The following is a 26,788-nucleotide window of genomic DNA, read 5'->3' as shown; positions in this document are numbered from 1 at the left end:
AATCAGTGGAAAAATACCCTCAGGTGAGAATTACCCCAAAACAAACCCAAAACACAACTAAGGGTATAAATGAAAGCAGGTATTTCTTCACTACACTTGTTTCCTATACTCAGGTTTTAACTAGGAAAGACTCAAAGGCAATTCAGACACAGGTTCAGGCATAGATGGACTATTCCATTACAGGAGCAGCAGATGTAAAGCAGAAATATTACACTGGTACAGTAATAACACAGTTAGTATGTTAACAGTGCAGCCGAGGATAAGCTGCTAGTGAGACACTATTATAGCACCGTGCGCAGCTCTGAGGCGGCTCCCCAGGGGAACATTCCAGCAAGTGAACCAAGTGGCCTTCAGCACAAATGCACCCAAAAGGGCAAGACACCAGCTCCCAGGCCCTCTTCCTCCCAAGGCACAGGACAGAGATGAGAGTAGGAAACACTACTCGTGTGTAAGTGAAACAGCTGCCGGCGAGACCTGCCAAAGCCTGCAGTCACGTGTGACTTCAATGGTCTCAGAGGTAGTCCTTCTCAAGGTCATACAAGCTGGGGCAGGAGCGCTCTGGAGTCTCCATTCAGAATTTTGCCATCAGGGAGCTTGACGGACAACTTGCCGAAGCTTGTATCCTATTTCAAAGGTCTCCTGCAGGGACAGAGCTCAGTCTTGGTAAGGTATGTTCTTCTATAAATAATGTGTCTTATGTTTGACTTTTTGTTAGCATGAACAAAATTATATGCTACAGTATGCAAGCCAGACGGATATCATGTTTGTATCAAACAATCACCATACAGAGCTCCCCCTAAAAAGCAATGTGCAAACTGTGAGGTTTCTTTAGGTTTCAAACCCGGAGGACGCAAACAGAAATATCCAGGAATAACAGGTAGGGTTGATAGTCCAGGACCGTGGTTCTCACAGGTGGTCCTCACAGCAGCAACATCAGCATCAGCTGGAACCTGGCAGAAATGCCCATTCTTGGGCGTTGGCCCAGATCTGAGTCAGAAACTTAGGGAGTGGGGTCTTCCAGGTGATTCTGATGCCCAGTAAAGGTTGAGAACCAGTGGTCCAGGGGAAAGAAGAAGGCGAGAAACATTAAATATATATTTTATATACACTTTGAGGTTCAAAGGAAAAAAATAGTGCATAAACCTTGGGGGGGAAACCAAAGGAATGCTTCTCGGTGCTAAAGGTACCAGCACAGCCTGAACGCCATGCCTGACACGCATTATCAAGTTATACACCCGAGTTCTCCACTTCTGGTTTTCAATGCGGCACCCACAGGTGAATCTCCTGCGGGGTGTAAAGACTCTTTCAATATGAAAGTTTGACAAGATGATTTGAAATGCAAGCAGTACATAGGCCCATCTCTAAAAGACTTGGGCCTCTTCTACCTACTAGCTAAAAAAAAAAAAAAAAGATTGTTTTAAATAAAGCCCAAGTCCATTTTTAAGAGCAAAAATCTATCTAGAGTGATTGGCTGAGCTCCAAGCTGGGTCTGTGAAGTTCCTGAAGCCAAACCCAATACTCCATATCTCTATGAATGTTCTTGGTGGTGGGGAAGGGATATTCGGTCCACAGCTTCCCTGGATTTTAGAGGGGAACTGAGCCCCCTCTTTCCCCACCATAAAAAGATTAAGAATCACTGACGTATGCGTTAGTTTAGGAGATGGGCAGTTCAGGCAGTGTAACAGTGAAATACTAAATGTTGGGCCTCTGGAGTCAACCGACAGGCTTTAAACCCCAGCTCAGCAACTGAGCGTGACTTGAGGCCTCGGTTCCTTCGCCTCTGGTCTCATCTCATCTCTTGAGGCTGTGAGAAGAGTTCATAGGGACTTACTGTAAAATGCTTAGCACAACGTTTGGCTCATAAGCACTCAATATAAACTTTATTATAACAATATTGTATTGCTGGATACGTAAGGCTCAGCATCTATCCATTCAACAACTTGTATGTCAAACATTGATAAAAGCACATTGATAAAAGTAACTTAAAACGGATACACTTCGCGTCTGTTACTGTGCTCTGTGAGCCCCTCCAAGCAGCCGGGTCTGAATGACTCAGACACTAGGTCACGCCATTTGTTCTTCCTCATCACTCTCCACTGTGTCTTCCATCCCCAACAGAAGGGCACACTTGTCCCTCGTTACTCAAATACTTCCTGGTCTTTACTGCCATTATCCTTACACAGTGACCTGTGAGTGCTAGGCCCGTCACTACCAAGCCTTGTTTTTGATCAAACCGTGGCTTTTAAGGCACTTTACTCATTAGATGACAATCTGAATTCATTCCATCTTTTAAAATATTGTTACCATTTGCTACTTCCCTGTATAGAACAAAAGTTAGCCATGCGCAAGAAAAAAATAGCAAGATCCTGAGAATGAATGAATATATCTATACTAGTATATACAATTTTTTATTCTCCCCACAAAAAGAGACATTAAACATTAAGTTACTAACTTCTAATAACTACAGGCTTAAAAAGTAAATCAGAAAATTGCCGATGGTAGACCTCTTTCAGACCAACTTAAAATAGGGGGGAAATGAGTATTTCATGCAAACTACATTATATTAAACACTGAAGGAAAACACTCGGTGCTTGAGTATATACTAGTTACACACACACACTGCTACTGTATATGTATGTATTTAAAGCAAAAAGCTACAGGTTTGAATGTGGAGTATCCTCTCTTTCATGGCTGCAGCTACTGACATGACACACAACACTAACCTCTCAAGGAGAGGTTTGTAATATGAGAAACTTCAAGGAAATTACCTTTCAAAAACAATGTGACATAAAGGAAACGATAAACAGGTCACCAGCCAACAGGTCAGGCTGAAAGTCACCAATCTGCTGAGACATTATCGAGCCACAAGCACTCTGATCCAATCAACTGGGTCAGAATGTTTGACTGAGGGCCCGGGAGACCTTAAATCACAGAAATTTAGACTAGGAACACTCACTTACAATCCAACTCTTATCTCACAAGTGAAGAAACCGCGGCTCAGAAGGCTAAGTGACCTGTTCAAAGCTGAAAGCTGTGGCTTTGAGAAAGCTTGCGGCGATTGATGTATTGCTGTGTTTGGCTCATCTGCACCCAAGAACGTGCAATGAACCCCGGGAGGCGCGCCTGTCAGCCCGCTGTGGCCCTGGGCCCCAGAGAAGAGCGCGCCTGTGCCCGACACACTGTGAACGGAGACAGCTCTCAGAGCGAGCCCGCCGTCAGTCAGAGCCCACAACCACCCACCGCACACACCAGAGGCTAGGAGCTGCTTTGAAAAATGCCTCAGCCGTAAAGTATCACTTGAAAGAAAAAGAGCCAAAGTGAAGCTACGGCCTTGGTCCCCCGCCTCCGGGACACATCAGCACCACCTGCGACTTCTCCCAGAAAATGCCTCCGGCCGTCCTCACAGACAGCACGCAGGTCTGAGCGGCGGGTCTGCCGTGTGGGGTGCAGGTTCTGCTGGACACTTAGAGCTCGTTTCCAGCAGCGGTGTTATTCTGGAAGCGTCACACAGACAGGCATACATGGATCTGTCCTAGTGAGACTGTCAGGTTTCATCTCACACAGGAAACCAGGCACGTGCAGAAGGGGTCGCATGGCACCAGGGAGCGGGGGCGGGGGTCTTGGCTCCTGCCCCAGTGAGGAAGAGTGCACCCGAGTCCAAGGACCTGAGCCGCTCCGACTGCACACACACAAGTAAGGCTTGTCGCCGCCTCGGGCCTGACCAGGACTTCGGGGACACACCGGGTCGCTCTGACGCCAGGAAACGCACGGGAAGCTAGAGGCCGTCACCGCCCTCCAGGCCTGAGACTAAGAGGTTTTGGATGAGACACTCACTTTCGCAAGAGGCTGTTCTCCACGTGCGTCCTCCATAAGCCCCGCTCAGTTCCCCCAGGTGGGAGAGAAGACGGCGCGGCTCCCGCAACAGCAGAGAATGTGTCCCTGCTTCTGAGGAGCCTTTCCCCGATGCGTGGCTGTGAAAGGTGCCCCTGCCCGCACAGCCCTAAGTCAGTCTTCACATCTGCATGTGCGGGTTTCCTCGGGAATGTTCGACTTAAGATCCGCAGCTGGTTGCTCACTAAGTCCAGCTCCCAGGAGATCCCGCTTAGCAGCCCTTCTTCAAATTTACCGCCCCACTCTGCCAACACGTTGGAATGCAGATGAGTCCACGCTGATCCCAAAATTATAAACCCAAGTCCCTCGGGGGAGAGTTCTTCTACCTTAGTACTGTTTACAGCACTCTGTGTCAAGTTCAGTGCTATTTCTATGCTTTCTATTAAAAAAAAAAAATCCAGCGAAGGGTTTTAAGCAGGACTTCTTTCTGCAGTAAACTCGTCAGTTTTTATAAAAAATATCAAATGCTTCCCCACCTAGACCAGCATGTCTGCATGCACCACCCTGCCATCCCAAACCAAAGCCAGGGCGCCTAAGCCAGGGCACGGCCCCCCGAAACCACACACACACCCATCCACCGGCACCTGGGCAGGAACCCGGGCCGGCTGATTCATGCTGATCGCCTGGGGAGAATGACGGGCCAGCTGAGGTCAGTAGCAGCTCCCTGAGCGAGTGGGGGGGCGATCAGCGAAGAGGGGCCCACCGTCTGGCAAGCAGGCAGGCCCCGGTTCCAGCCCAGAGGGACCTTAGGCAGGTGGCCCCCACCCCCTGGGCCTCAGTCTCTCCATCTGAGAGATGGGCGTGTGGCAGTGGCTGCTTCCTCCCTGGTGGCGAGGGAAGAGGGCAGCGCACCTGCACCGGGGGGAGCTGCTGTCCTGGGAGGACCGCACCCCCTGCCAAGGCACCCCCTCCCCCCGCCCCCCCATCCCGAACGCGGCGGGCGAACTCCCTCCGGGACAAAGGAAGCGCTCGAGCTCCCGCTGCCAGCCCTTCACCCTCCAGTTCCTCGAATGAATGGATGCGCGCCGAGGAGCGGCTCTGCAAATAGCTGGCTCGCAGGCATCACCTCTGCCGGCGGAGGTAACTGTTTCCCCGTCACGGGCCGCCCGCGAGCAGCCCCGCGGCCAGGCCCGCCGCCCCGCCGGGCTCCGCGGGGACCCCGAGGCCGGCGAGCGCTCGGTGCCCGCAGGCAGCCTCCATTCATTCGGCGCCCACCCGGACCCTCTCCCCGCGCCCGGGGACCGCCGCCGCCGCCCGCCCCGCCCCGCCGCCCGAGGGTCCGCACCCCGCCCTCTGCGCCCCCCGGGGGCCTGTCACCCCCGCCCGGGGAGGGGCTGGCGAGGGGGCTCACCGCCCCCCGGCCCTGGGCGCCGCGGCCCGGCCGTGCCCCCGGCCGCCGACGAGGGGCGAGGTGCCGGCCAGGCCCGCCTCCCCATCCCAGGCCCCCGCCAGCCCGGCCGGGCCGCACGGAGACAGCGCATCAGGAGGGAGAGGGGCGAGCTTTCCAAGTCCCCCTCCCCGGGGTCCCCTCCACGGCAAGAAAGCCCCTGGCCCCCGCCCCCCGGGGCCTCCCCGACTGGGGTCATGGTGGCGGGGCAGCCCCAAGCAGGTCCCGTGAGAAGGAGGGGGAGACACCCCCATACTCACCCACCGTCTCCTCCCCCTCAGCTGTTTACCTCACAGTCCCTCCAGCCTACAGGGCGCCGCCATCTTGGACGTACAGCACCTCCCCCCCGTCGTGAAGAGGCCACGGCCGGCGACAGCTTCCGCCACGAAAAAGAGTCCCCCGCGGGGCCTCGCCTCTCCCTGGAACCCAGCGGCCGGTGATGGCGGTCGGCAGCCGCGCTGGACGGAGGAGGCCGTGCTGCTCATTCCTGATGATGCGAACCGGGGGAAGGAAGAACCGACGAGACCTGAGGGGGTGGGGAGGGGGCGGGGCCCGGCGGAAGGATCCCGAAAGGAGGCCGCTGAGCGATCTTGTGACTCCGAAGGAGGCAAAAAGAAGGGCCGGCGCGGTGGGCGGGGCTACGCGGGAGGGCGAGGGGCGGGGCGCGGGTCACGTGGCCCGGCGGCGGCGCGGGCGGGGCTGTGCCAGAGGCGTAAACAAGTTGGCGGGGCTGGGTGTGGCTGGGGCGCCTTCTGCCTTTCCTGGGCGTCCGGCTGGCAGGCCGGGTGCCTGTGCGGGCCGCGGAGCTGCGATCGGGGTCCCGCAGAGCCGCTGGGCCCGCAGCCTTGCCTTCGCGGAGGCTTGCCAAAGCCCAGGCTGGCCCAGCCGCAGGGGGTGAGCGTGGACCTGTGACCCGGAGGTCACGGTTCGACTCCCGGGTTGCGGGCTCCATCCCCAGTGTGGGGCCTGCAGGAGGTGGCCGATTAATCTGTCATCTCTGTCATCATGGATGTTTCTCTCTCTCCCTCTCCCTTCCTCTCTGACATCAATAAAAATACATAAAAAAAAAAAGCCCACCTCTTGAGACTGCCCTCTGGTTGCTAACACTCAGACCTGGCCTATGGAAACCACCCTAGTCGGAGCAGGCGGCTTTCTTTTCTTTTTTTAAGAGAAAAACGTTATGAGTTTATTTGAGGCAAATTGACGACCATTGTGGGGGAAGCAAAATCTCAACGAATTTTTTAAAAATACATTTTTTATTGATTTTTTTACAGAGAGGAAGGGAGAGAGATAGATAGAAACATTGATGAGAAACATCGATCAGCTGCCTCCTGCACACCTCCTACTGGGGAAGGGAAGTGCCCGCAACCAAGGTACATGCCCTTGACCGGAATCGAACCCGGGACCCTTAAGTTCGCAAGCCCACGCTCTATCCACTGAGCCAAACCGGTCACGGCCGGATCTTTTTCTTTTTCTTTTTTTTTTTTTAAAGCTCTCCAGGGCAGGTGACTTCACAAGGAGAACCCTGTCACTAGTCCAGGCTGCGTGTCCCTGGGAGCGTGGAAGCCCTCTGAGCCTCTGGGAAGGGGCAGGTGCAGGCGGGTGAAGCAGGAGGGTGCTGAGCTCAGTGTCCTGTGCAGAGGCAGGCCGTGCTGGCCAGCGGCATTGGGCATTGTCGGAGGCCCGAGGAGGCAGGACCCAGCGCTGTGACTGATGCCAGGCCGTGGGGACCAGGCAGTGGGGGGCGCAACGGGAGCTGCAGTCTCAGCGAGTCTGAAAGGCTTTTCCAAAGAGTGTGCATCTGGCTGGGGGCTTTTTGTTTGTTTTGATTGATTTTAGAGAGAGAGGGAGAGCGATAGAGAGGGAGAAACATCGAGGAGAGAGAAACATTAATGGGCTGCCTCCTGCACGCCCTCTACTGGGGATGGAGCCACAGGCGGGGCATGTGGGTGACCTCCTGGTTCCTGGGTCCAAGCTGAACCAGGGGTCACACCAAACGGTCAGACGGGCCACAGATTGCTGCTTAACTCACCTTCACAATGAAGAGAGCTGACTGTCACCACTTTAACCAAGTGACCAAACTTAGCCTGGCTACACTACAGACAGAAGCAAGTGCAGTGCTCGAACTCGGCAGGGTCCGGATCCTAAAAGGAGAATATTGGAGGAAATTGCAAAAAAAAAAAAAAAATGCTAATATAAACTGGGTATTCAAGGATATTAGGGAATTACTGACAATTTCCTTAGGTGGGTGATTATGTAAGAAATATCCTCATTTTTAGGAGATATGGGCTCAAGTATGTATAGGTGGAGTGTCAGGATGTCTGCATGATACTCTCAAAACGTTTTATCAAAACAAAACATTTTTATGTACAAATATGTGCACGTAGAGAGATAACGTGTATTGGCAAAGGCTAACCATTGTTGCATGTGGATGGAAGCAGGATGGGTGTTTGTTAGACGTCTCATTTGCATTTTTTTCTTCAAAGTTTTCAAAATTAAAAACTTGAAAGAAATATTTGAAGATCAAAAAATAATTGGAACACGCACGGGCAGAAACTCTGAGGTTCTGGCCACGAGGCGGGGAGAGCCCGTGTAGGGACCTGCGACGGCCAGGCGTGGCTCTGGGGAAAGGCTGCAGAGTAAAGGGGGGAGTCCGTGCCCCCGTGGACCGGGCAGGGCGCCCCCACTGTCACTGTGGGCTTGGCCCTGGTGCCAGCCGCACCTGGAAGTCGGTCCTCGGTTTCCCTACGTGGCAGCATGCTCCCTGGGACTGAAGAGACAGGCTTAGAAGCCCCAACCCCAGCTGGCCCCGGGCTGATGGGCACGGAACAGCCGCCTTCCTCTCCACCCAGCGGGCTTCCCGGGAGCATCCAGAGAGGACGTGGATGCGGAGCCCTCGGGAGCTCAGCAGCAGGAGCCCCAGGTCAGGTGTCGCATGGACACTCTGCCCACCACGGGGAGGGCACAGCCTACATGGCGGCTCAGGCTGCCGCCGCCCTGGCTGCTGCTCTTGACCTTGTGATGAGAGTCAGAGAGCAGAGCTCTGCAGTCTGCTGGTGACTGTTGCCGCTGAGAAACAGGAACTCACGTGTTTAAAGGGTTTGAGCGTTGCCCTGGCCAGTGTTCCCAGGGGTTAGTGTTGGCCCTAGCACCGAAGGATCGAGGGTTCAATTCCCGGTCAAGGGCACGTACCTGGGTTGTAGGGTTCCATCCCTGCCTCTGTCAGGGCTCCTGTGGGAGGCAACCAATCCATGTGTCTCTCTCACAGCAATGTTTCTCTCCCTCTCTCTCTCCCTCCCTCCTGTCTCTCTCTCCCCCCCTCCCTCCCTCCTTTCCACTCTGAAAAGCAATGGGAAAAAGTATCCTCGGGTGAGAATTAACAAAAAATATATAAATACAAAAATTTTTAAATTTTAAGTATTGGTGCATCTATAAAACATTTTTGCAAGTATTCCCTCATTTGCTACCTACAACGACCCCAAGGGAGGCACAGCCTTACCCCCATTTTACAGACGGGACAGTGGAGTCTCGGGAGGTTAGTGACCTGGCCCAGGTCACACAGCTGGTGGCCCGACACCAGAATGGCGCTTCCACCAGCCCTGGTCCCGTGACTCTGGACAGCTAGAGGTTAATGGCCACGGGCGTCTATGTTTTATAAAGCAGATGGGATGCCTACATCGGAGGCACTGAGGACGGTCAGGCACTGAAGACGGTCACCGTGGGAAGGGCTTTCCAGGACAGGCCGGGCCCCTCTAGGCCCCGTTTCCCTCCTGGAACCTCAGGTGATGCGTTGGGACCTGCCTCTCCCTGCCTCTCCGTCTTCGCGGGCGTCCTGCCGGAGGCTCCGAGAGGGCCCGGCTGAGGGGTGGCTGGTGGGTGGAGGTGAGAGGGGCTTCCTGACTGTCCGTCCGGTCTCTCCCGGACCTGGAGAGGGTCCCGTGCCTGTTTGCCGCTCCTGTGGTCGCTGGGAGGCATGAGCGGGAATGCAGGGGGGGATGCGGGCCCCTCCCGCCTGCCCCCCCACTCCCCACCTGATCTAAGTTTGTTTCCTTTCATGCTCCCGTGAGGCCAACCAGCCACCTGGTGACGGGGACACGCCCACGGTCTTCCTCCAGGACGTGCCGTCCCCTCTTGGAGGCTGGAGGGCAGGAGGGCTGCTCAGGCTGTGGAGATGCTGCCTGACTCTGTGGGACTCAGCAGCGAAGGTCAATACTGCTTAAGATTATTTTTAATAATAAAGAGTTGTTTGAACTCAAAAACATTGTATGCACACACGCTTAGGAGAGGGAGATGGGGGAAGGCAGCAGGAGGGAGGGGAGAGGGAGAGAGAGAGTAAGGGGGGTGGGAGGGAGGGAAAGAATAACAGGTCAGGACAGAGGTACATACTCTTTTATTGTCTTCTCCTCTGACCATGGATCACTTTTGTAATTTAAGCAGCAATTAGATACACTAGGTAGATGATAGATAAATGATAGATACAAACATGCATACATACATACATGCATACTACATAGATATATATACACAACAATTGTTAGTGTTTCAGTTTTTTGCCAGAAGAAAAGCAGACCGGAGCGCCACCTCGTGGCGACACAGTGAATTGCGTCCTCCGCGGTGCGTCCGCAGCACAGCGCCATCCCCCAGTGCCGGGCAGCGTTTGCAAGAGGGCGCCCTGCGCCTCAGCTGGTCCTGGGCTTGGAAGGAGCTCGCCATCTCCCCGGAGGACTGAGTTACACACAGCAGGACAGAGGTGGGGCTTTTCTGGCACCAGGAGGCAGGGAGAGGAGGATGGCCCCAGGGAGCCGCCCCCGTCACCCCCAAGGCAAGAACCACCCCTGGATCCTGGCGTTCCTGGGCAGCTGTGCCCAGCTCCTGTTTGTTCCACTCCTCGTTCTGTGGCCTTTTGAAGCCATGGCTGGAAAGGTGCCGGCGGGTCCAGGACCCTGCCACCCCCAGCACAGCACAGTCACCCCCCCCCCCCCGCCCCATTTCCCACAGGGCTTCTGGACCCACCTGTACTCGCCTGAGATGTGGCCTCTGAGGGTGGGGACTCCGCACACTGCCCACTGCTGGCCCTTGGTGCAGTGGGTCCCATTTGTGCAGCCTGGTCAGGGTTCCCGCAGGCCAGCCTGTGCCTGTGCCTGTGCCTGCTGCCTGTGCCTGTGCCTGTGCCTGTGCCTGTGCCTGCTGCCTGCTGCCTGCTGCCTGTGCCTGTGCCTGCTGCCTGCTGCCTGCTGCCTGCTGCCTGCTGCCTGCTGCCTGTGCCTGCTGCCTGCTGCCTGTGCCTGTGCCTGTGCCTGTGCCTGTGCCTGTGCCTGTGCCTGTGCCTGCTGCCTGCAGAGAGAGGATGATCCGCACGCCCTCCCCTTAGGCACCTGCTGGGCTCCTTGACAAGCTGCTGAGTGTCCACAATGGACAGAGCAAGACCAGAATCCACAGGCTGTCCGGGAGGCCGAATCCTTCAGACCACAGACGACCCCAGGGGCTGTGGGGAGTCTGGGAAGGCCTTTTGGGGGAATGGAGAGCTGGATTGTTCTGTGAAAGAGGGCACTGGAGAGAAAGAACATTCTGGACGGGGGGACAGGAAAGACAGGGGCAGGAGCTGGAATTTGGTCCCCAGCAAGAGCACAGCACGCTCAGGCGACCGTGAGAAGACAGTCAGAAGGTGGCAGCTATGGCCCCAAACACCCTTCTGGCCTCATTTTGTGGGGGACTGCTCTTGCCTCCAGAACTCATCCCTTCCTCCACCTCCTTGTCTCTTAGTGTGATTTTGGCAGCAGGATCTGCCGGCCCTGGCCAGTGAGAGACCCATATCCTGTGGGAAGGGCTGAGAGGTGGCCATCCAGGCAGAGGGGACAGCACATGCAAATACCCCAAGGCACAAACGAATGGGATCCAGACGATACCATTGGAGCACCTGGATCCAACCATGCCTGAAGCTGACCCTTCCTGTAAGGCTAACTAATTGTGTTGCTGTTCTTAAGCCTGTGGAATCGGGTTCCTGCAACTCGCACGAAGGAGCCCTGTCCTTGGGAGGAGCTCGGACCGAGAAAAACACTGAATGCTGGTCTGCGAGGCTGAGCTTTGTGTCCTGTTGGGCAAAGGGGAGTCACTGCAGGTTTTAAACCAGGACACGATCTTCCTGATCCGGCTTCTTCTTTTCTAGGCTCCTCTCTCGAATGCCCCATCCTTCCCTCCCCTTCCTCCAGGCTCCCCCGTGCCCCCTCACTGAACTTGGCTGCCTCCAGCTCTTTGCCCCTGGTGTTCGTCTTCTTAGAGGTTCTTCCCTGCGTCTCCCGACGGACTCCGCCTGCACCAGCTCCGGTGCCGCTTGCTTCCCCAGCTCTCCGGGCCTGGGTCCATTTCCCCACCTCCCATGCTCCTCTGCACGCCGTGGTTTCATCGCAGCGGTTCCACCCCAAACTGTACATGTCAGGGGACTCCGCCCCACCTGCTAGACCAGCAAGGAGCTCACGAGGGCTTCTGTCTGGTTCTTGTTGGAAACCCCGGCATCTGGTACCTGGTAGGCACTCAATAAACATGTGCTCGCTAAGGGGGCATTAGGGACTGAATGATCAGTGTCCTTATAAGTAGGGAAGAGAGACAGCAGCTCACCGTGCCAGGCGCGTGAGGGCTCAGCGACAGGTGGCTGCCGGCAACCAGGAAGCTCGGCCTCGCCAGAAGCTGGACCTGCGGGGATCTTGGTCTTGGACTTCCAGCCCCCGTGAGGAATAAATGTTGCTACGTCGCCAGCCTGTGGTGTCTGGTTATGGCAGCCAGAGCTAAGACGGGGGAAGGGAGGAGGCAAGAGGGGGAAGGAGGAACCTGGTGTATGAAAGGCACCAACAGCAACTGAACAAGTGAATGAACAAATGAACGGGCACAGGGATGCTGAAGCCGCTCAGCCCTTAGGTCGGACTAGATCCATGCACGTGACCTCCAGGGCTGTCTCCGAAGGGGGGGGTGTTGGCCGCGCAGGCAGCCCTGGAGGGACTGACCCCGAGCCGGGGGTCTTGCTGCAGGGGCCTGGAGGCCTGTCTTCACTTCCAGGCTGGGGTCCTGGTCTAGGAAGGGAGCCCCTGAGCAGGTTACTCGGGGGGGGGGGGGGAGCTGAACTGTATTTGCCCCACGTGGCAGCTTTGCACTAGGAAATACCCCCAAATCCTGCCCCAGTTGGAGAAAGTGATAGGTAAGGTGAACCATGAGAAGCTGGGAAACCGTGAGGTACGTTCATGAAGGCCCTGAGGGATTCAGGCGGCACCGAAGTAACATCACATTCGATGGAAGAAGGAAGAACCAGTGGCTCACAACAGCCAACGATGGGTGCATGTGCACACGTGTGTCTGTGTATTTGTGTGTGTGTGCATGTGTCTGTGTGCTTGTGTGTGCATCTGTAGAATGAAAGAATGAAGTGACAATGGGATGGGTGTGTCTGTGCATGTGTGTGTGCGCACGCATGCGTATGCCTATGTGTCTGTGGAATGAAGTGACAATAGGATGGGTGTGTATGTGTGTGTGTGTGCATGTGTGTGTGCATGTGTGTGTCTGTGCATGTGTGTGCGCGCACATGCGTGTGTGTGCCTGTGTGTCTGGGGAATGAAGTGATGAAGTGAGAATGGGAGGGAACAGGACGTGTCAAGCTAAGGGAGAGTTTTCTTAATGTCCTTTACTTATTTTTTTTCGTTTCCTGCATAATTTAAAACAGTTTTAGTGGGCTGTTGGCAATGTGCATGTCAGAGAACATTCCAGATGTGGCCACTGGTGTCTCTCCAGCAAGAGGACAGCTGCAGGGCCGGGGGTGAGCCGGGCGACGTCACAGCCCGGGTGACGTCCAGGCGGCGCCACAGCCCGGGTGACGTGCAGGAGGCGTCACAGCCCGGGTGACGTGCAGGAGGCGTCACAGCCCGGGTGACGTGTAGGAGGTGTCACATGCCGGGTGACGTGCAGGAGGCGTCACAGACGGGTGACGTGCAGGCGGCGTCACAGCCCGGGTGACGTCCAGGCGGCGCCACAGCCCGGGTGACGTGCAGGAGGCGTCACAGCCCGGGTGACGTGCAGGAGGCGTCACAGGCCGGGTGACGTGCAGGAGGCGTCACAGCCCGGGTGACGTGCAGGAGGCGTCACAGCCCGGGTGACGTGCAGGAGGCGTCACAGACGGGTGACGTGCAGGAGGCGTCACAGCCCGGGTGACATCCAGGCGGCGCCACAGCCCGGGTGACGTGCAGGAGGCGTCACAGGCCGGGTGACATGTAGGAGGCATCACAGGCCGGGTGACGTGCAGGAGGTGTCACAGGCCGGGTGACGTGTAGGAAGCGTCACAGGCCGGGTGACGTGCAGGAGGCGTCACAGCCCGGGTGACGTGTAGGAGGCATCACAGGCCGGGTGACGTGTAGGAGGCATCACAGGCCGGGTGACGTGCAGGAGGCGTCACAGCCCGGGTGACGTGCAGGAGGCGTCACAGCCCGGGTGACATCCAGGCGGCGCCACAGCCCGGGTGACGTGCAGGAGGCATCACAGGCCGGGTGACGTGCAGGAGGCATCACAGCCCGGGTGACGTGTAGGAGGTGTCACAGGCCGGGTGACGTGTAGGAAGCGTCACAGGCCGGGTGACGTGCAGGAGGCGTCACAGCCCGGGTGACGTGTAGGAGGCATCACAGGCCGGGTGACGTGTAGGAGGCATCACAGCCCGGGTGACATCCAGGCGGCGCCACAGCCCGGGTGACGTGCAGGAGGCGCCACAGCCCGGGTGACGTGTAGGAGGCATCACAGGCCGGGTGACGTGCAGGAGGTGTCACAGGCCGGGTGACGTCCAGGCGGCGTCTCACCTAAAGGCCAGCCCAGCACAGAGGCCTCGCTGCTCCCGTGGGACCGGGATTTGCAGGGTGAGTCCGGGCTCCTGGGCTCCTGTCACCAAACTTGTTTTCCTTTTGAGGGAAACACAATCCCAGGCCGGGAAGAGTATGCAAATCAGGCTAACAGTGGTGGCCCTGTGAGGCCTTGTCTTATGCAAATCTCCTGCTGAGATCAATTAGTCACCCCGAAGCCCCTGGGGGGCCGAGGAGGGGGTGGGGGTGGGGGTGGGGGGTGGGGGCAGTGGTGATGGGGAATGGGGCTCTGTGCCCAACGGGATGACGCGCCTGACCCCGGCCATCCCGGCTCTGCCCCTGGTGACCCGGACGCGCTGCAGGCCCAGGGACCCCAGCCTCCTCGGCCACCAGAGGGCGACACACGCAGGCCCTGGGACCCCAGCGTGGACCGGAGTGGCTGGGGGCTGGCGGACCCACCACCACACCTGACTGTCCCTTCACTCCCGCTGGGGTGCCGTCCCGGGAGCAGGAATGCCACCTTCTTCTCCAAGGTGACCGCTGTGGGGACGGGCCTCTCGGCGGCCTGCAGGCCCCTGGCCATGTGCTTTGTCCTGAATGCCTCCTGGCTGGGGGCTCAACTGGCGAAGGAAAAAAAGAGGGGGAAGGGGGAAGAGAGAGAGAGAGAGAGAGAGAGAGAGAGAGAGAGAGAGAGAGAGAGAGGAGAGAGAGAGAGAGAGAGAGAGAGAGAGAGAGAGAGAGAGGAAGAGAGGAGGAGGAGAAGAAAAATTAAAGAAAGTTCTAAGTTCTTGGTACAAAATCGGGTTTACAAGTAAATGTCTTATTTCAACTCTCATGTTTGAATGGAATCCTTCAGCCGCCCTTTCCTTTCATCCAGATGTTGGGGCTTCCCGGGAGCCGGCAGCGGAGCGGAGGGCGATAGGGTGAGAGGGTGAGAGGAGACAGCGTGAGCGGCCTGGAAGCTGCGATAAGCAAATACAGCCGCGCGCTATTGGCTGCCCCTCCCCGCCAGATTTTGACAAATAATCAGATTGAAAATCAGGGAGGGGAACAGAAGAGGGAAAAAAACAACAGAGGGAGAGAAAAGGAGAAGTATCTAACTGTGCAGGGAGTCTCCAAGTTGACGGCTGGAGCCAACCGCAGAGAGTGGCTGCGAGGTTCCCAGCGCAGGACCGGACCGGACCGGGACCAGGACGCAGCACCGACCCCGGGACGCGGGACCCCGGACGCGGGACTCGGGACGCGGGACTCAGGACAGGTGAGTGCGGAGTGGGCCCTGGCGCTGCGGCCGCTCCGTTTGCGTGTCTGACCTGACGGTCCCAGCAGGGCCTGGCCCTCGGGCGGCTCTGGGAGGATGAGGCGGGCGGGCGGCAGGTCCTCTTTAGGGAGCAGCGGTCAGCCCCTGAGCCCGGGGCCAGGGGAGGCGAGGAGGCCGCGCCCGCACAGGAGCGCCTCCACCTTCTCCCAACTCAGTCCTCCGCTCACCCATCACCTCCTGCCCCGTCACACCCACACCCCACAGACCCGCCTGGCACAGCCCATGCGGAGGGCCCGAGTGGGGGTCCCGGGAGCCCGTCTTTCCTGGGAAGTGGGACTGGGACTGAGAGAACCCTGAAGGCAGTTCTGCCCGGGCGTCCACAGTCCGGGCCACCTCCCCGCCAGTTCCCGGGACACGGGGAGTGCGGCGCGCTCCCTTCCAGCGCTGCCCCCCTCCCCCGCCCCCCACTGACCCCCCAGCCTCGGGACAATAAGGCGGGGGATGGGGGCCGGTGTCACCGCCTTTGCTACCATTTGGGGGAGAAAAAGCCAAGCTGGGGCCCGGGCGCCGGGAGAGGCGCTTGTCCAGCGCAGAGCTCCTGGGGGACCGCGCGGACTTGCCGTGGGCGTGTGCCCGCGGCTGCTTTCTGGGGAAAAGTCGAGAGCTTCACGAGATTCCGGGTGGGGTGGGGATCCATGTGCGCCTCTGGGCTCGGATCTGGGGGCGGCGGGAGCGTCACCTGCCCTCCTGCGCCACCGCCTGCCGGGCGCGCAGTGGGGAGAGTTCACTCGGTGAGCGGTGAGCGGCGGGTTCCTTGAGCTGGTGCGGGGGGGCGGGGGGGTCTTCACAGAAGGAGATGAGTGAGGTCTCTTCCAGCTCAGACATTGGGGGGGGGATCCCGGCTTCCCTGCAGAAAGTTCTCGGGAACCTCAGAGCTGCGGGCGGGGTGCGAGGGGCGGAGGCGCTCAGAGCCAGCGTGGACCCGGCGCCCGCGGCTGTCAGGGGGCTGGGGTCCTAGTGAGAACACAGGGCTCCGAAGGCCCAGGCCATGTCCCCCCAGGTCACACACACACACACACACACACCCGCCCCGGGAAAACGGCCGGGTCCCCTAAGTGCGAGCTCGCCCCCTTTCACAGAAACAGCTCCGGGCTTAGTCCCCAGCCAGGTTTCTCTTCATTTGTTTCCAGAAATTCAAACGGGGGGAGGGGGCTGCTTTCGTCTCTAATTCAGAAATGCGCAGGGCACGCCTTGCTCACTCATTTTGCTTTTATTGAGAGAAAACATACGCACCACGAAACTGCCTGCTCTCATGGCACGGCCGCCGTTTACAGACTCTTCACCTGGCAAAACTGAAACTCGGTGTTCATTAAACAGTAACCGCCCCCCCCCCCCCCCCGCCCCTGTCGCCTGCATTTGCCTACGGCACACACCGGGCAGAGGCCTGGCCGTGCGGTGTGCGTCCTGCGGCGTCACGCCCCCCGTTTCACCCGCGTGGGGCAGGTGTCAGGACTTCCTTCCCTTCAAGGCTGGGAACCGTCCGGCGTGCGTGTAGGTCGAGTTGGCCCACATCCCTGGATGGGCCCGCGGGTCACCTCCACCTTCTGGCTACTGTGAACATGGCTGCTGTGCGTTGGGGGGTACAGATGTCTGTTCCAGTCCCTGCTTTCAGTTCTTTTGGGGGATACACCCAGATACTGTACTGGTTCACTCACTTTTTTTTTAAATCCTCGTCCGAGGATATTTTTTTCCACTGATTTTTAGAGAGAGTGGGAGGTAGGGAGGGGAGGGAGAGGGAGAGGGAGAGAGAAACATCGATGTGAGAGAGACACATGGATTGGTTGCCTCCCACACGTGCCCCGTCTGGGGCCAGGGACCGAACCTACAACCCAGGTCCATGTCCTTGACTGGGAATCGAACCCGTGACCCTTTGGAGCATGGGCTGGGTCCTAACCACTGCGCCACCGGCCAGGGCTGACTCACTCGCTTTTGACACTGCGTTCTCTGAACCTAGGAGGAACCCTTTGGGAACACCTTCCAGATTTCAAAGAAAAGTAACGACCGCTCCCCTGGCCTCCCTACCCCCACCCCCGCCTCCCCGCACGCCCAGATGACCCGGGCTCACTTCCTCGCTCCGGCTCGGTCATGGAAAGGGTTGTGTTTGTTTGTTTGTTTCCCCTTAAGCCGCGTCTTTAAACATAAAGGAAGTCCGAAGGCAGCGACTCTGAGAAAGACGGCGTCTTACCCAACCTCCTAAAGGGGAACCCGGGGACCGCTGCTCAGGCCAGGTGGGCAGCCCCGCGCTGGCGGCAACGGACGCGACGCGCGTGGGATCTCAGAGCAAAGGGAAGTGTGGAAACCATAGTCCAACCGTCCCTTCGAGAGAGGACAGCCAAGGCCCAGGTTGGCGGCCGAGGCGGTCAGGCCCAGGGTCACAGAATCAGACGCGGCCCCACGGGGGACGCCTGGGGCTCGGAAATCACAGGCCTGCTGCTCCCCCGCCCGTAAGTCGGGGTGCGGGGCCCCCCTGCGGGGCTTTCGGCTGAGGTTCTGATTCAGGGTCGGGGCCCTCCACTGGATGGGGTTTGGGGAGATGCTAACAGTGAGTCTCCTTCCGGAGCCGATACCATCGAGGCTCTGTTTTATGAAGAAACCGTGGCTTCTTTCACAATCTCTGCTCTCAGCGCCTCCTCGGACGGTCCCTGTGAATCAGAACGGTGTGGCTGTTCATTAACTACCGCCCAGGTGATTGGTTCCTGTTTTTTTTTTTTAAAGCTCAGTTCACAGGGGCCAGAAGGAAGTTTCTCTGAGCCTGAGAGCGCCCTGGCCTGTGTCCTGGGCCGCCCCGGCCCTGAGCCCGGACCCCGGGGGAGACCAAAGCTCCCAGAGGAAGTCGGTTCTCCCCCGGCCTCTCGCCGAGCTCTCTAGGGCCGGACACGGGCCTCCGGCTTCTGGAGAAGATGCAAAGATCCGGGGGATTCATTGTTCCCCCTCTTGCCCCAGCAAGCAGCCTCCCCATCTCCAGGCGGCTGGCTCCCTGGGGGCTGCACGGACCGCGGTGGACCGAGGGCAAGTGCCACGGGACAGGCGCTGACAGACCCTGGCAGGCCTCTGTCCTCGCCCAGCCTCAGTTTACCCCGTGCCCCGGGAAGGCAATCGCTGCTTCCCTGCCCCGTGGGTGTGGGATCTGATGACAACGCACCGGGGAGCTCTCAACCCTGTCCTGTGTCCCCCTTGCCTGTCGGCTTAGTTCCCTCCGTGCAGGATAAATGCCCACCGCCCCCGTGCCCCGGTCTGGCGGCCAGGAGCGTGGGGCCTGGGCTGGACGGCCTGCCCCGCTCCGCCTCGCTCTGCCCTGGGATCCGAGCAGCCTCTCAGCCTTGGTTTCTCCTCTCTAAAATGGGGGAGCGGTGACTTGGCTGACAGGGCGGGTGAGCGGAGCTGAGACTAGGCAGGTCGCCTGCCTTTGGTTCTAGCTGACTCACTAATAAAATACTACGTTAAAAAACACATCTTTTGATAGAGAGATAGAGGCTCCCCCAGAACAAGGGGCACATGGAGGGGTCTCCGCGCCAACCGCCCAGGGTCTGGCCTCGCCAGTGCGTTGCTGATGCCGAGAAGGAGAAGGGGAAGAAGGGGCTGAGGAGCCCGGTGGGCGGAGGGCGGAGGCAGGAAGAAGACTGTCCCCGGGAGATAAGGCTGCGCGGGCTGCCGGCGAGCTGGGAGGACAGCAGGCCGGGCGAGCCCTGTGAGGCCCAAATCTGAGAGCCGGCCGGGCTGGCGTGGCTCAGTGGTTGAGCGTCGACCTATGAACCAGGAGGTCACAGTTCGATTCCCGGTCGGGGCACATGCCCGGGGGTGTGGGCTCCAGCCCCAGTGTGGGGCGTGCAGGAGGCAGCCGATCCCTGATTCTCTTTCATCGTTGAGGTTTCTCTCTCTCTCTCCCTTCCTCTCTGAAATCAATACAAATAATATATTTAAGAAAAGTCGGAGAGCTGGACAGACCCCAGAGCCTTCAAGTCCCACCCCCGCATTTCAGAGCCCAGAGGGGTGGCCTGGAGCAGGGCCCCTGCGCCTGGTCAGGGCGTGTCCCCACCCTCAGAGCGTGACTCCGTGGGCCAGGCTGGGGACGGGATGGGATGATGAGACCGGACAGGCCTTAGCGGTGCCTGCCCTCCTGGCGCGTTTCCCCTGGGCTGAGAGGCCCAGCGCTCAGCGCTCCCTGCAGCCCAGGCGCCACGCCGGCACGCTACACGCCTGTTTGTCATAAATGAAGGTCCGTTCTTGCGGGCGATCCCAGGACGCTGGGCTGGGCACTGAGGCATACAGCAAGGAGGGCCAGGCCTGGGCCGGCTCCAGGCAGGGTGGCCACTGCCCAAACTCCTGACGCCGCTGGGCGGCTCCGGGCACCGTTGGGGGTCCCTCTCCTGCCTGGCTCGGGGGGCACCCCTTGGAGGCTCCCCGGGTTTGCTCTGAAGGAGAGCTCCACGCTGGCCTATCTCCCTCCTCCAGGGGCTGCCGGCCACGCCTTATCGCCGGCCCTGGCTGTGGTTCAGAGCAGCCACCATCCCTTTCCCGCGCTTGGCCCTATCGACCCTGCAGCCAGGGAGGCGGGGCCTCCTCCCCCGAGACCTGCAGAGAAGGGGACAGGCCCAGGGAGGTTAAGGGTCGGCCCGAACTGCGCAGCAGGTGAGCTGGGATGCGAAGCCACTAGCATCTGGCTCTACCACAGGGGCTGAGAGCACCTCTTTCTGTGGCCTCTGAAGGCCCATCCAACCAGGATGCAAGCACGGCTTCCGGGGGTGCCCGCAGGGCGCCCCACACGGAGACCCTGCCTTGCTTCTCTGCTCCGAGCGCTGGGGGCTCGGGGTGTGCGGCGGCGGCAGGCCGGCCTGGGTGCTCTAGAGGTCGGTGTGCTCATTTCCTGCATTAGGACTGACAGTTGCCATAACCAAGTGCCACAAACCAGGTGGCTTAAACAGCAGGTCTTCTCCCAGGTTCTGACGTCTACAGAACCAGAACCCAGGCGCCAGCAAGGCCGGTTCCCGCCGTGGGTTCCCAGGGCGTGTGTCTCGCGCCTCTCTGGGGGCCACCAGGACTCCTTGGCTTGTGGCCGCGTCACTCCAATCCCTGCCTCCGCCTCCACAGGGCGGCCCCAATCCAGTTCAATCTCTAATGTGGTCACATCTGCAAAGACCCTACTTCTAAAAAAGGTCACGTTCACAGGGTCCGGGTGGACAAGAACTTTGGGGGGGCACTGTTCAACCCAGGACAGTGGGTTCTGACTTCAGGGGGAGGCTGTCCTCCTCACCGCGCTCACCTCTCCCCTGGCAGGTGCGGGGCGCACGCCGACCATGCCTCGCTCCTTCCTGGTGAAGAGCAAGAAGGCTCACACCTACCACCAGCCCCGCGTCCAGGACGATGAACCATTCTGGCCTCCTGTCCTGAGCCCGGGTGAGTGACAGCACAGGCTGGGCCCCGCTGGGACCCTCTGCACCCCGGCCCCTGCCCCACAGGACGGGGCTGCAGCAGCCCACCCCCTCCAGGTCTGGGCACAGGGGACCTGTCCCTGCTGGCTGAATGAATGAATGAATGAATGCATTTGTTCGCCCATCTCCCTGAGCCCTGGGGGCCAGGAGAGCTCAGCGTGGAGCTGGTCGGTAGCTGCAGATGAGGGCGTGTGGGTCTCAAACGGACCCCGATCCAGGGCTGAGCTCGGGGCTCCGAGAAACCGAGACGGTCCAAGAGTTCTCCCGGGGTCTCCCCTGGCCTCCAGCCGCTCCCCCTCTGGGCAGAGCCAAGCACCTTTCTTTCTGGGCCCCTCCTCCCGGGGAGCGAGTCCTCCCCCTGGGTCCCTCCCAGGGCTGTGGCCGGGGCGCTGAGGGCCTTGTCTCGCACAGCGGCCAGCGACCCAGTCCCGAGCAGCCACCCTGTCCTCGGCACCCTGCTCCCGGGCCCGCGCCTGGACTGGCCCGACCTCAAGAGGGAGCCGGCGCTGGAGCTGGACCAGAGCTGGACCAGCATGGCCTCGGCACCAGGTATCTGCCCACGGCCCCAGCCCCTCCCCAGTGAGTGCGAGGGGGGGAGGGACCTCGGAGTCCGGAGTGAGGGCCGAGGGACAAGGCCCCCTGGATGCTGGGCTCTCGGGCTTCTGCGTGGAGCCTCCTGGGCGGGACCTCATTTCCGGATGAGGACTCGGTGCGGGGGTGGGAGAGCCGCTGGAGGGCTGATGAGTGGGCACTCTGGGGCGGGGGCGCATGGGACTTACACACTGACCCCCTCGGCACAGGGGAGGGGTGGGCGCCCTGTGTGTACATCCTTCACCACCAGGCACGTGTCCCACTCTCCACAGGGGGTCCTGCTGGGACGTCCCAACCCCGGGACAGGGACTCGCCAGCCTCCAACTCCCCTCCGCTCTACAAGCCCAGCTTCTGCTGGGACGCCCTGGCCTCGGCCTACAGCCACAGCTACCGGCAGGCCCCCTCCACCATGCAGTCCGCCTTCCTGGAGCGCTCCGTCAGCCTGTACGGCAGCCCCCTGGTGCCCAGTGCCGAGCCGCCCTTGGACTTCAGCCTCCGCTACTCGCCGGGCCTGGACGCGTACCACTGCGTCAAGTGCAGCAAGGTGAGCGCCCGTCCAGGCCCCAGCTGGCAGAGTGGGCACGCGCAGCTGGGCGACCCCGGGTGCCGCGGGTCCCCTGGTGGGATCGGGGCCTCACAACCTTGTCCTTGTCACCAGTCCTTGAGCCCTGACCGCGTGCCCAGCCCTGTGCTGCGCACGTGACACGCATGAGCCGGGGGAGGCGGACGCAGGTTCAGAAAGGGTGAATCACTTGCCCAAGAGCACCCAGCAAGGAGATATCAGAACCAGGCGCAAACCTGCCTCCGGCCAACTGTGGTCTTTAACCACTAGGCTGCCTATTCAGCTCTAGAAAGGGCGACGAGGGGCCTTCCAGACCCCCCAGCCCCACTTTACAGACAGGAAACCCAACCACAGAGGGAAAGGGGCCCCGGCCCCCGCCCCCCCCCCCCCCCCCGTGGCTTCATGCGCTGTCCCCGCCCCCAGGTCTTCTCCACCCCACACGGGCTCGAGGTGCACGCCCGTCGCTCCCACAGCGGGACCCGGCCCTTCGCCTGTGACGTCTGCGGCAAGACCTTCGGCCACGTGGTCAGCCTGGAGCAGCACACGCACATCCACTCGCAGGTGGGCAGCCGGAGCCAGGAGCCCCTCCCTCTGCCCTCCTCCCAGGAGGCCGGGGGGGCTACGGCTGGCCTGAGGGTGATGCGGGTCCCTCGCTGCCTGCGGCCCTCGTCGGCGTCTCCAGTGCCCACTCCTGACACATTCACCCCGACGGACCGAGTGGGCTTCACGCACAATTGCAAGGGGCTCTGACCCAGGCTGGCTGTGGGGGCCGCAGGGTGTCTGTGAGGGCCGCAGGGTGTCTGTGAGGCTCAGAAATGCCCCTCCCCCGCCCCCCCCGCCCCATCCCCCGGGGGCAGGACAGGAGTTCTCGCCTTGGAGGCCCTTGACTCTTGGCCTCTTAGAGTCAGGCTTCCCGTTTGTCTGGTCCCACGTAGCCCTCCCTGAGGCCGGAACCCCTTCCTCGGGATTCATTCTGGCAAAACAGCCCCACTGGCCTGAGTCGCTGGCCCGGGGTCAGGTCGGGAAGAAGGAAGTTTCGTGAGTGTTGCCTTCGCGAGCACGAACCACGGGCCAGTCTCCACCTGCAATCCCCCCGACCTCTGAGGTCATCGCCGCTCCTGTTCCAGGTGCAGATGAGGAGACTGCGTCTCAGGGAGGGTAAACACTTGCCTGTGGTCAGGTGGCTAGTGAGATGCAGAAGCCAGACGCAGGCCTCAAAATCAGACTCCACCAAACCGCACACCACGGCCATCCTGCCCCCAGGAACTCACTCTGGGTTAAGGGACGAGAAATGTGAACCCCCCTCCCCCCCTAAAAAAAACAAAACACCACTCCCAGATCAGTGGGTCCATCAGTCCGTCAACAAATATGTCTTTTGTTTGGGATCCCGTGAAAGTCACAAGGAAAAACCCACAGGAGGCCACTCGGCCGGAGCCTCAGCCCCTCCTGGGAGGCAGGAAGGGGGGGCCCTGGGGCCTGCCCCTCCAGGCCACCCCAACAGACTGTCCTGTTCCTCAGGGGATCCCGGCCGGGTCCAGTCCTGCGCCGGCGCCTGACCCCCCAGGGCCTCGTTTCCCCCGGCAGGAGCGCAGCTTCGAGTGCCAGATGTGCGGCAAAGCCTTCAAGCGCTCGTCCACCCTGTCCACCCACCTGCTCATCCACTCGGACACGCGGCCCTACCCCTGCCAGTTCTGCGGCAAGCGCTTCCACCAGAAGTCGGACATGAAGAAGCACACCTACATCCACACGGGTGAGCCGCTGCCAGCGCCACTCGCCCACCGGCACTCGGGGCCACAGGGCCCAGGCAGAGCCTGGGAACCCCCACCTTCCACTGTTCAAAGGCCCCGGCTTTAGGACAGTGGGATCAGGTTACATGGGGCGCCCCCCCACCCCGCCCCCAACAGGAGGGCTGGAGGCACTGTGTTGCTTAAGTTCACTTACTGGTAATGCACAGAGAAAATGCTGGAAGGAAACAGCACAGGTCAGCAATGTTGATCGCCGGGTAGAAGTGAGACTAGCAGGTGCTTTTTTCATTCATTCATTCATTCATTCATTCATTCATTCCTCGGCTGTTGCCCGAGTGCCTCTTTTGCACCCGGCTCTGTGCCAGGGGCTGCGCGAGATTGATAAAGCAGAGAGATCCAGCTCCCGCCCCAACCAGGGTACAATGCAGTGCGGGGCGGGGAGGTGTCAGAGGGAATGTGGGTTGGTCCTGAGATAAAACATAATAAAATTGCAGAGAACAGATGCAGGGCGTGGAGGCACAGCCGGCCCTGACACCGTCCTTGCTGCCCCGCAGGTGAGAAGCCACACAAGTGCCAGGTGTGCGGAAAGGCCTTCAGCCAGAGCTCCAACCTCATCACCCACAGCCGGAAGCACACGGGCTTCAAGCCTTTCAGCTGCGAGCTCTGCGCCAAGGGCTTCCAGCGCAAGGTGGACCTGCGGCGGCACCGCGAGAGCCAGCACAACCTCAAGTGAGGCTGTGCCCCGACCAGCCCGTCCTGCCGTCCTGTCACCCGGAGGGAGGCCAGCCTCGTGCGCCCAGATCCCCAGTCTCCCGGGGGCAACACTGGATGGGAGTCCTGCAGCTTGTTTTGAGACACAGGAAGCTGCTGTGTGACTTTGGGCAAATCGCTTTCCCTCTCTGGACCCATAGTTCTCCTGCTGTAAAGCGTGGGAGCTGGGTTGGGTCTTTTCTGAGCTGAAGGTATAATAACTTGGGTGCCTTCCCCAGGGCAGAGACCAGGCCAGAGCAGCCCCACGTGGACCGCGATGCCACGATCACACCAGGCCCGCAGAGCCGGGACCCACAGAGAAATCCTCCCGGTGCCTTCTGCCCACAGCGCTGGGATCCGGTCCCCTGGGTCTTTAGGGGGCCTCTTTCAGGTGGCCAGATGCCCCAGTGGGATGCCCAGCACCCCTCTGCTTCAGCCAGACCTGCTGGCTACCCCCCACTTCTGACCGGCACTCAGCTGGGCTCTGGTCTGCCCTCAGACCCCCGGGCTGGAGAAACCAGCAGTTATTGCTGTCAAAAGCCTGTTCCCCTCAACCGCTGTACATGGAAATAAAGACACAGATTTATTTACATCTGACCAGCATGTATGAAGGGCCTTCCTGGGTGCAAGCTGACTCCCTTTGTGGGGGCAGCGGGGGGGCGGGAGCTTTGAAAAGCAGAGGCAGCTACGCAGCTGCCCTCGGACAGCTTGGGAGCTGAGGCCCAGGCCACATGGAAAGGGCTGGAGCAGAAGCACTGGACCCCACAGGGTGTGACACGGTCACAGGTCATGTAGCCAGGGCTGTGTCCGTCTCCTGTGGCGGCTGCCACTAGTCACCACAAACTCAGCGGCTTCGAACAACACAAGTCTATTCTCCGACAGTCCCGGCGGTTCAGAAACCCCATGTGAGTTGCCCAGGGCTAGACTCGGGGTGTCCCGGAGTGCACCCCGCGAGAGGCTCCAGGGCAGGTGGCTTGCTCTGATTTCCAGAGGCCGCGGAGTCCTGGGCTTGTGGCCGCCGCCTCCCGCCTCAACGCGCGTCAGGCTGACCTCTGACTCCCCTCCCGGCTCCTCCGCCTTCACCTTCCTGCCTCCCTCCCGAAAGGACCCTGCTGACCACCGGGATCCACCTGGCTGACCCAGGGTCAGCTGCTGGGCAAGGTCCACGTGATCACTGGGGTGGGCTGACACCCACGTCCTGGTCCCTGGAGCCGGGAATGTTGGCGCACATGGCCAGACGTGATGCAGTGAGGCCTGGCGCCGCCCTCGCCAGCTGTGGGCTTCAGGCGAGCGCCTCCGCTGTGGATGGTGGGCACCGCGAGCCATCCCTGGGGGGTGTTGGGAGGGCCCGAGACCAGGTGTGCGCGGCAGTGAGCAGGCCCAGCACAGGGCGAGTACAAGGCCGGCTCGAATGCCGCCCTCCCGTGGTCGCTCCCATCCCAGGTTCTCCCACCTCTGAACACGGAGCTCCTGGGGCTCCTGCTCACAGCGCAGGACCCCCTGAGCCTGGCCGGTGGTTGTCTGTGGGTAGCTAGCGTTCCCTTTGCTAGAAGGTACTTCTCTGGGCTCTCGCTCTCTGCACCCAGCCCAGGCCTGACCCAAGCAGTGGACACCTCTAACCGAGTCACTTCCAGGTGCTGAGCAGAGCCCAGGGCTTCCACACACTGCCTCTAACCTGTGCCACGCTCCCATTTTACAGAGGGGGCAACTAAGGCTCAGAGAGGCCGGCCAACTTGCCCAGGGTCACACAGCGGGCGAGTGCAGAGCTGGGGCCAGGATATCGGATTCCAAGCCCTTGGGGTCTCCATTCACCTTTCCTCCCAATGAAACCTGGAGGTGTTTCCTCAGGTCCTTGCCTCTGCTGGGCCCGCACGGGTTCTGAGGCCGTTGGGAGCTGGGGACTCCCGGCTCTGGGTTTGGCTGGGCAAGACCCTGGCCTATTTCATTCCTATTTACCTTAGCCAGAATTCCCCTGACAAACCTGTCTGAGGGTGTGGGGTGGGGTTGGACATTTGCATGGGGAGGTGGGCAACCTCCTCGCAGGCTCCCAGTCCCCGTCCTGCAGGCCTGGCTCTTGCGGCCGGAGGAGAAGGGTCTCTAACAGCCAGCGGCTGGAGCCAACAAGGCTGGAGACCTCCATCCCCCTCCTGTCTGTGAGGTGGTGAGGCCCATGCAGGGTTAGGGACTTGCCATGAGCCACCCCGTGGGCCAGGCCTGCAATGGGCTCCTGCCCCCGGGTGAGGGGCCTGCCCTGCACCTTCTAGATCTGGGGAAATGGGAGGGTGGGTGC

The 26,788-nt window shown here is 60.0% G+C and overlaps 3 protein-coding genes across 17 annotated transcripts in view; 2 read left to right on the top strand and 1 right to left on the bottom strand.

Moving 5' to 3' along the window:
* TSC1 (TSC complex subunit 1) overlaps positions 1-5,671 on the bottom strand; it is a 38,021-nt gene extending 32,350 nt beyond the window's left edge. For 6 of the 12 annotated variants that reach the window (XR_004971103.1, XR_004971101.1, XR_004971102.1 and 3 more), the window contains exon 1: positions 5,539-5,628. The gene's annotated coding sequence lies outside the window, so the exon portion shown is untranslated. Of the gene's footprint in view, positions 1-474; positions 1,340-3,834; positions 4,278-5,538 lie in introns of those variants that run through there. The other 6 variants (XM_036329253.1, XM_036329247.1, XM_036329254.1 and 3 more) reach the window with 4 other exon arrangements.
* Positions 4,906-6,581, top strand: LOC118666928 (translation initiation factor IF-2). The gene is given in 4 exon segments (XM_036329256.1): positions 4,906-4,971; position 5,168; positions 5,560-5,621; positions 5,624-6,581. Coding segments are annotated over 4 exon segments (696 nt in total). The 3' UTR covers positions 6,191-6,581.
* Positions 6,582-15,064: 8,483 nt separating this feature from the next.
* GFI1B (growth factor independent 1B transcriptional repressor) lies at positions 15,065-25,069 on the top strand. Of its 4 annotated transcripts, none has more exons than XM_036329245.1 (8): positions 15,065-15,361; positions 19,874-20,050; positions 20,359-20,815; positions 21,262-21,399; positions 21,714-21,985; positions 22,427-22,564; positions 23,588-23,753; positions 24,303-25,069. In XM_036329245.1, exons 3-8 carry the CDS (start codon positions 20,716-20,718, stop codon positions 24,479-24,481), a joined length of 993 nt encoding a protein of 330 aa, XP_036185138.1. In that variant the 5' UTR covers positions 15,065-15,361; positions 19,874-20,050; positions 20,359-20,715; the 3' UTR covers positions 24,482-25,069. The 4 variants fall into 4 exon arrangements, with proteins under 4 accessions (XP_036185138.1, XP_036185135.1, XP_036185137.1 ...); XM_036329242.1 differs by having other exon boundaries at positions 23,522-23,753; XM_036329244.1 differs by lacking the exon at positions 19,874-20,050 and having other exon boundaries at positions 20,696-20,815; positions 23,522-23,753.
* Positions 25,070-26,788: the final 1,719 nt, after the last annotated feature.

Source organism: Myotis myotis, unplaced genomic scaffold (assembly GCF_014108235.1).
Source record: "Myotis myotis isolate mMyoMyo1 unplaced genomic scaffold, mMyoMyo1.p scaffold_m19_p_12, whole genome shotgun sequence".
Taxonomy (NCBI): Eukaryota; Metazoa; Chordata; class Mammalia; order Chiroptera; family Vespertilionidae; genus Myotis; species Myotis myotis.
Note: the sequence above shows the minus strand (reverse complement) of the source record. Positions and strands in the feature narration are given on the sequence as shown.

What these genes read in the sequence shown, in the direction of transcription:
- GFI1B (XM_036329244.1), top strand. Translation starts at nt 20,716, where the DNA reads ATGCCTCGCTCCTTCCTGGTGAAGAGCAAGAAGGCTCACACCTACCAC. An exon ending in GCCTCCTGTCCTGAGCCCGG is followed by an intron (nt 20,816 to 21,261) that starts GTGAGTGACAGC and finishes TGTCTCGCACAG; the next exon opens with CGGCCAGCGACCCAGTCCCG. An exon ending in ACACGCACATCCACTCGCAG is followed by an intron (nt 22,565 to 23,521) that starts GTGGGCAGCCGG and finishes CCTGTTCCTCAG; the next exon opens with GGGATCCCGGCCGGGTCCAG.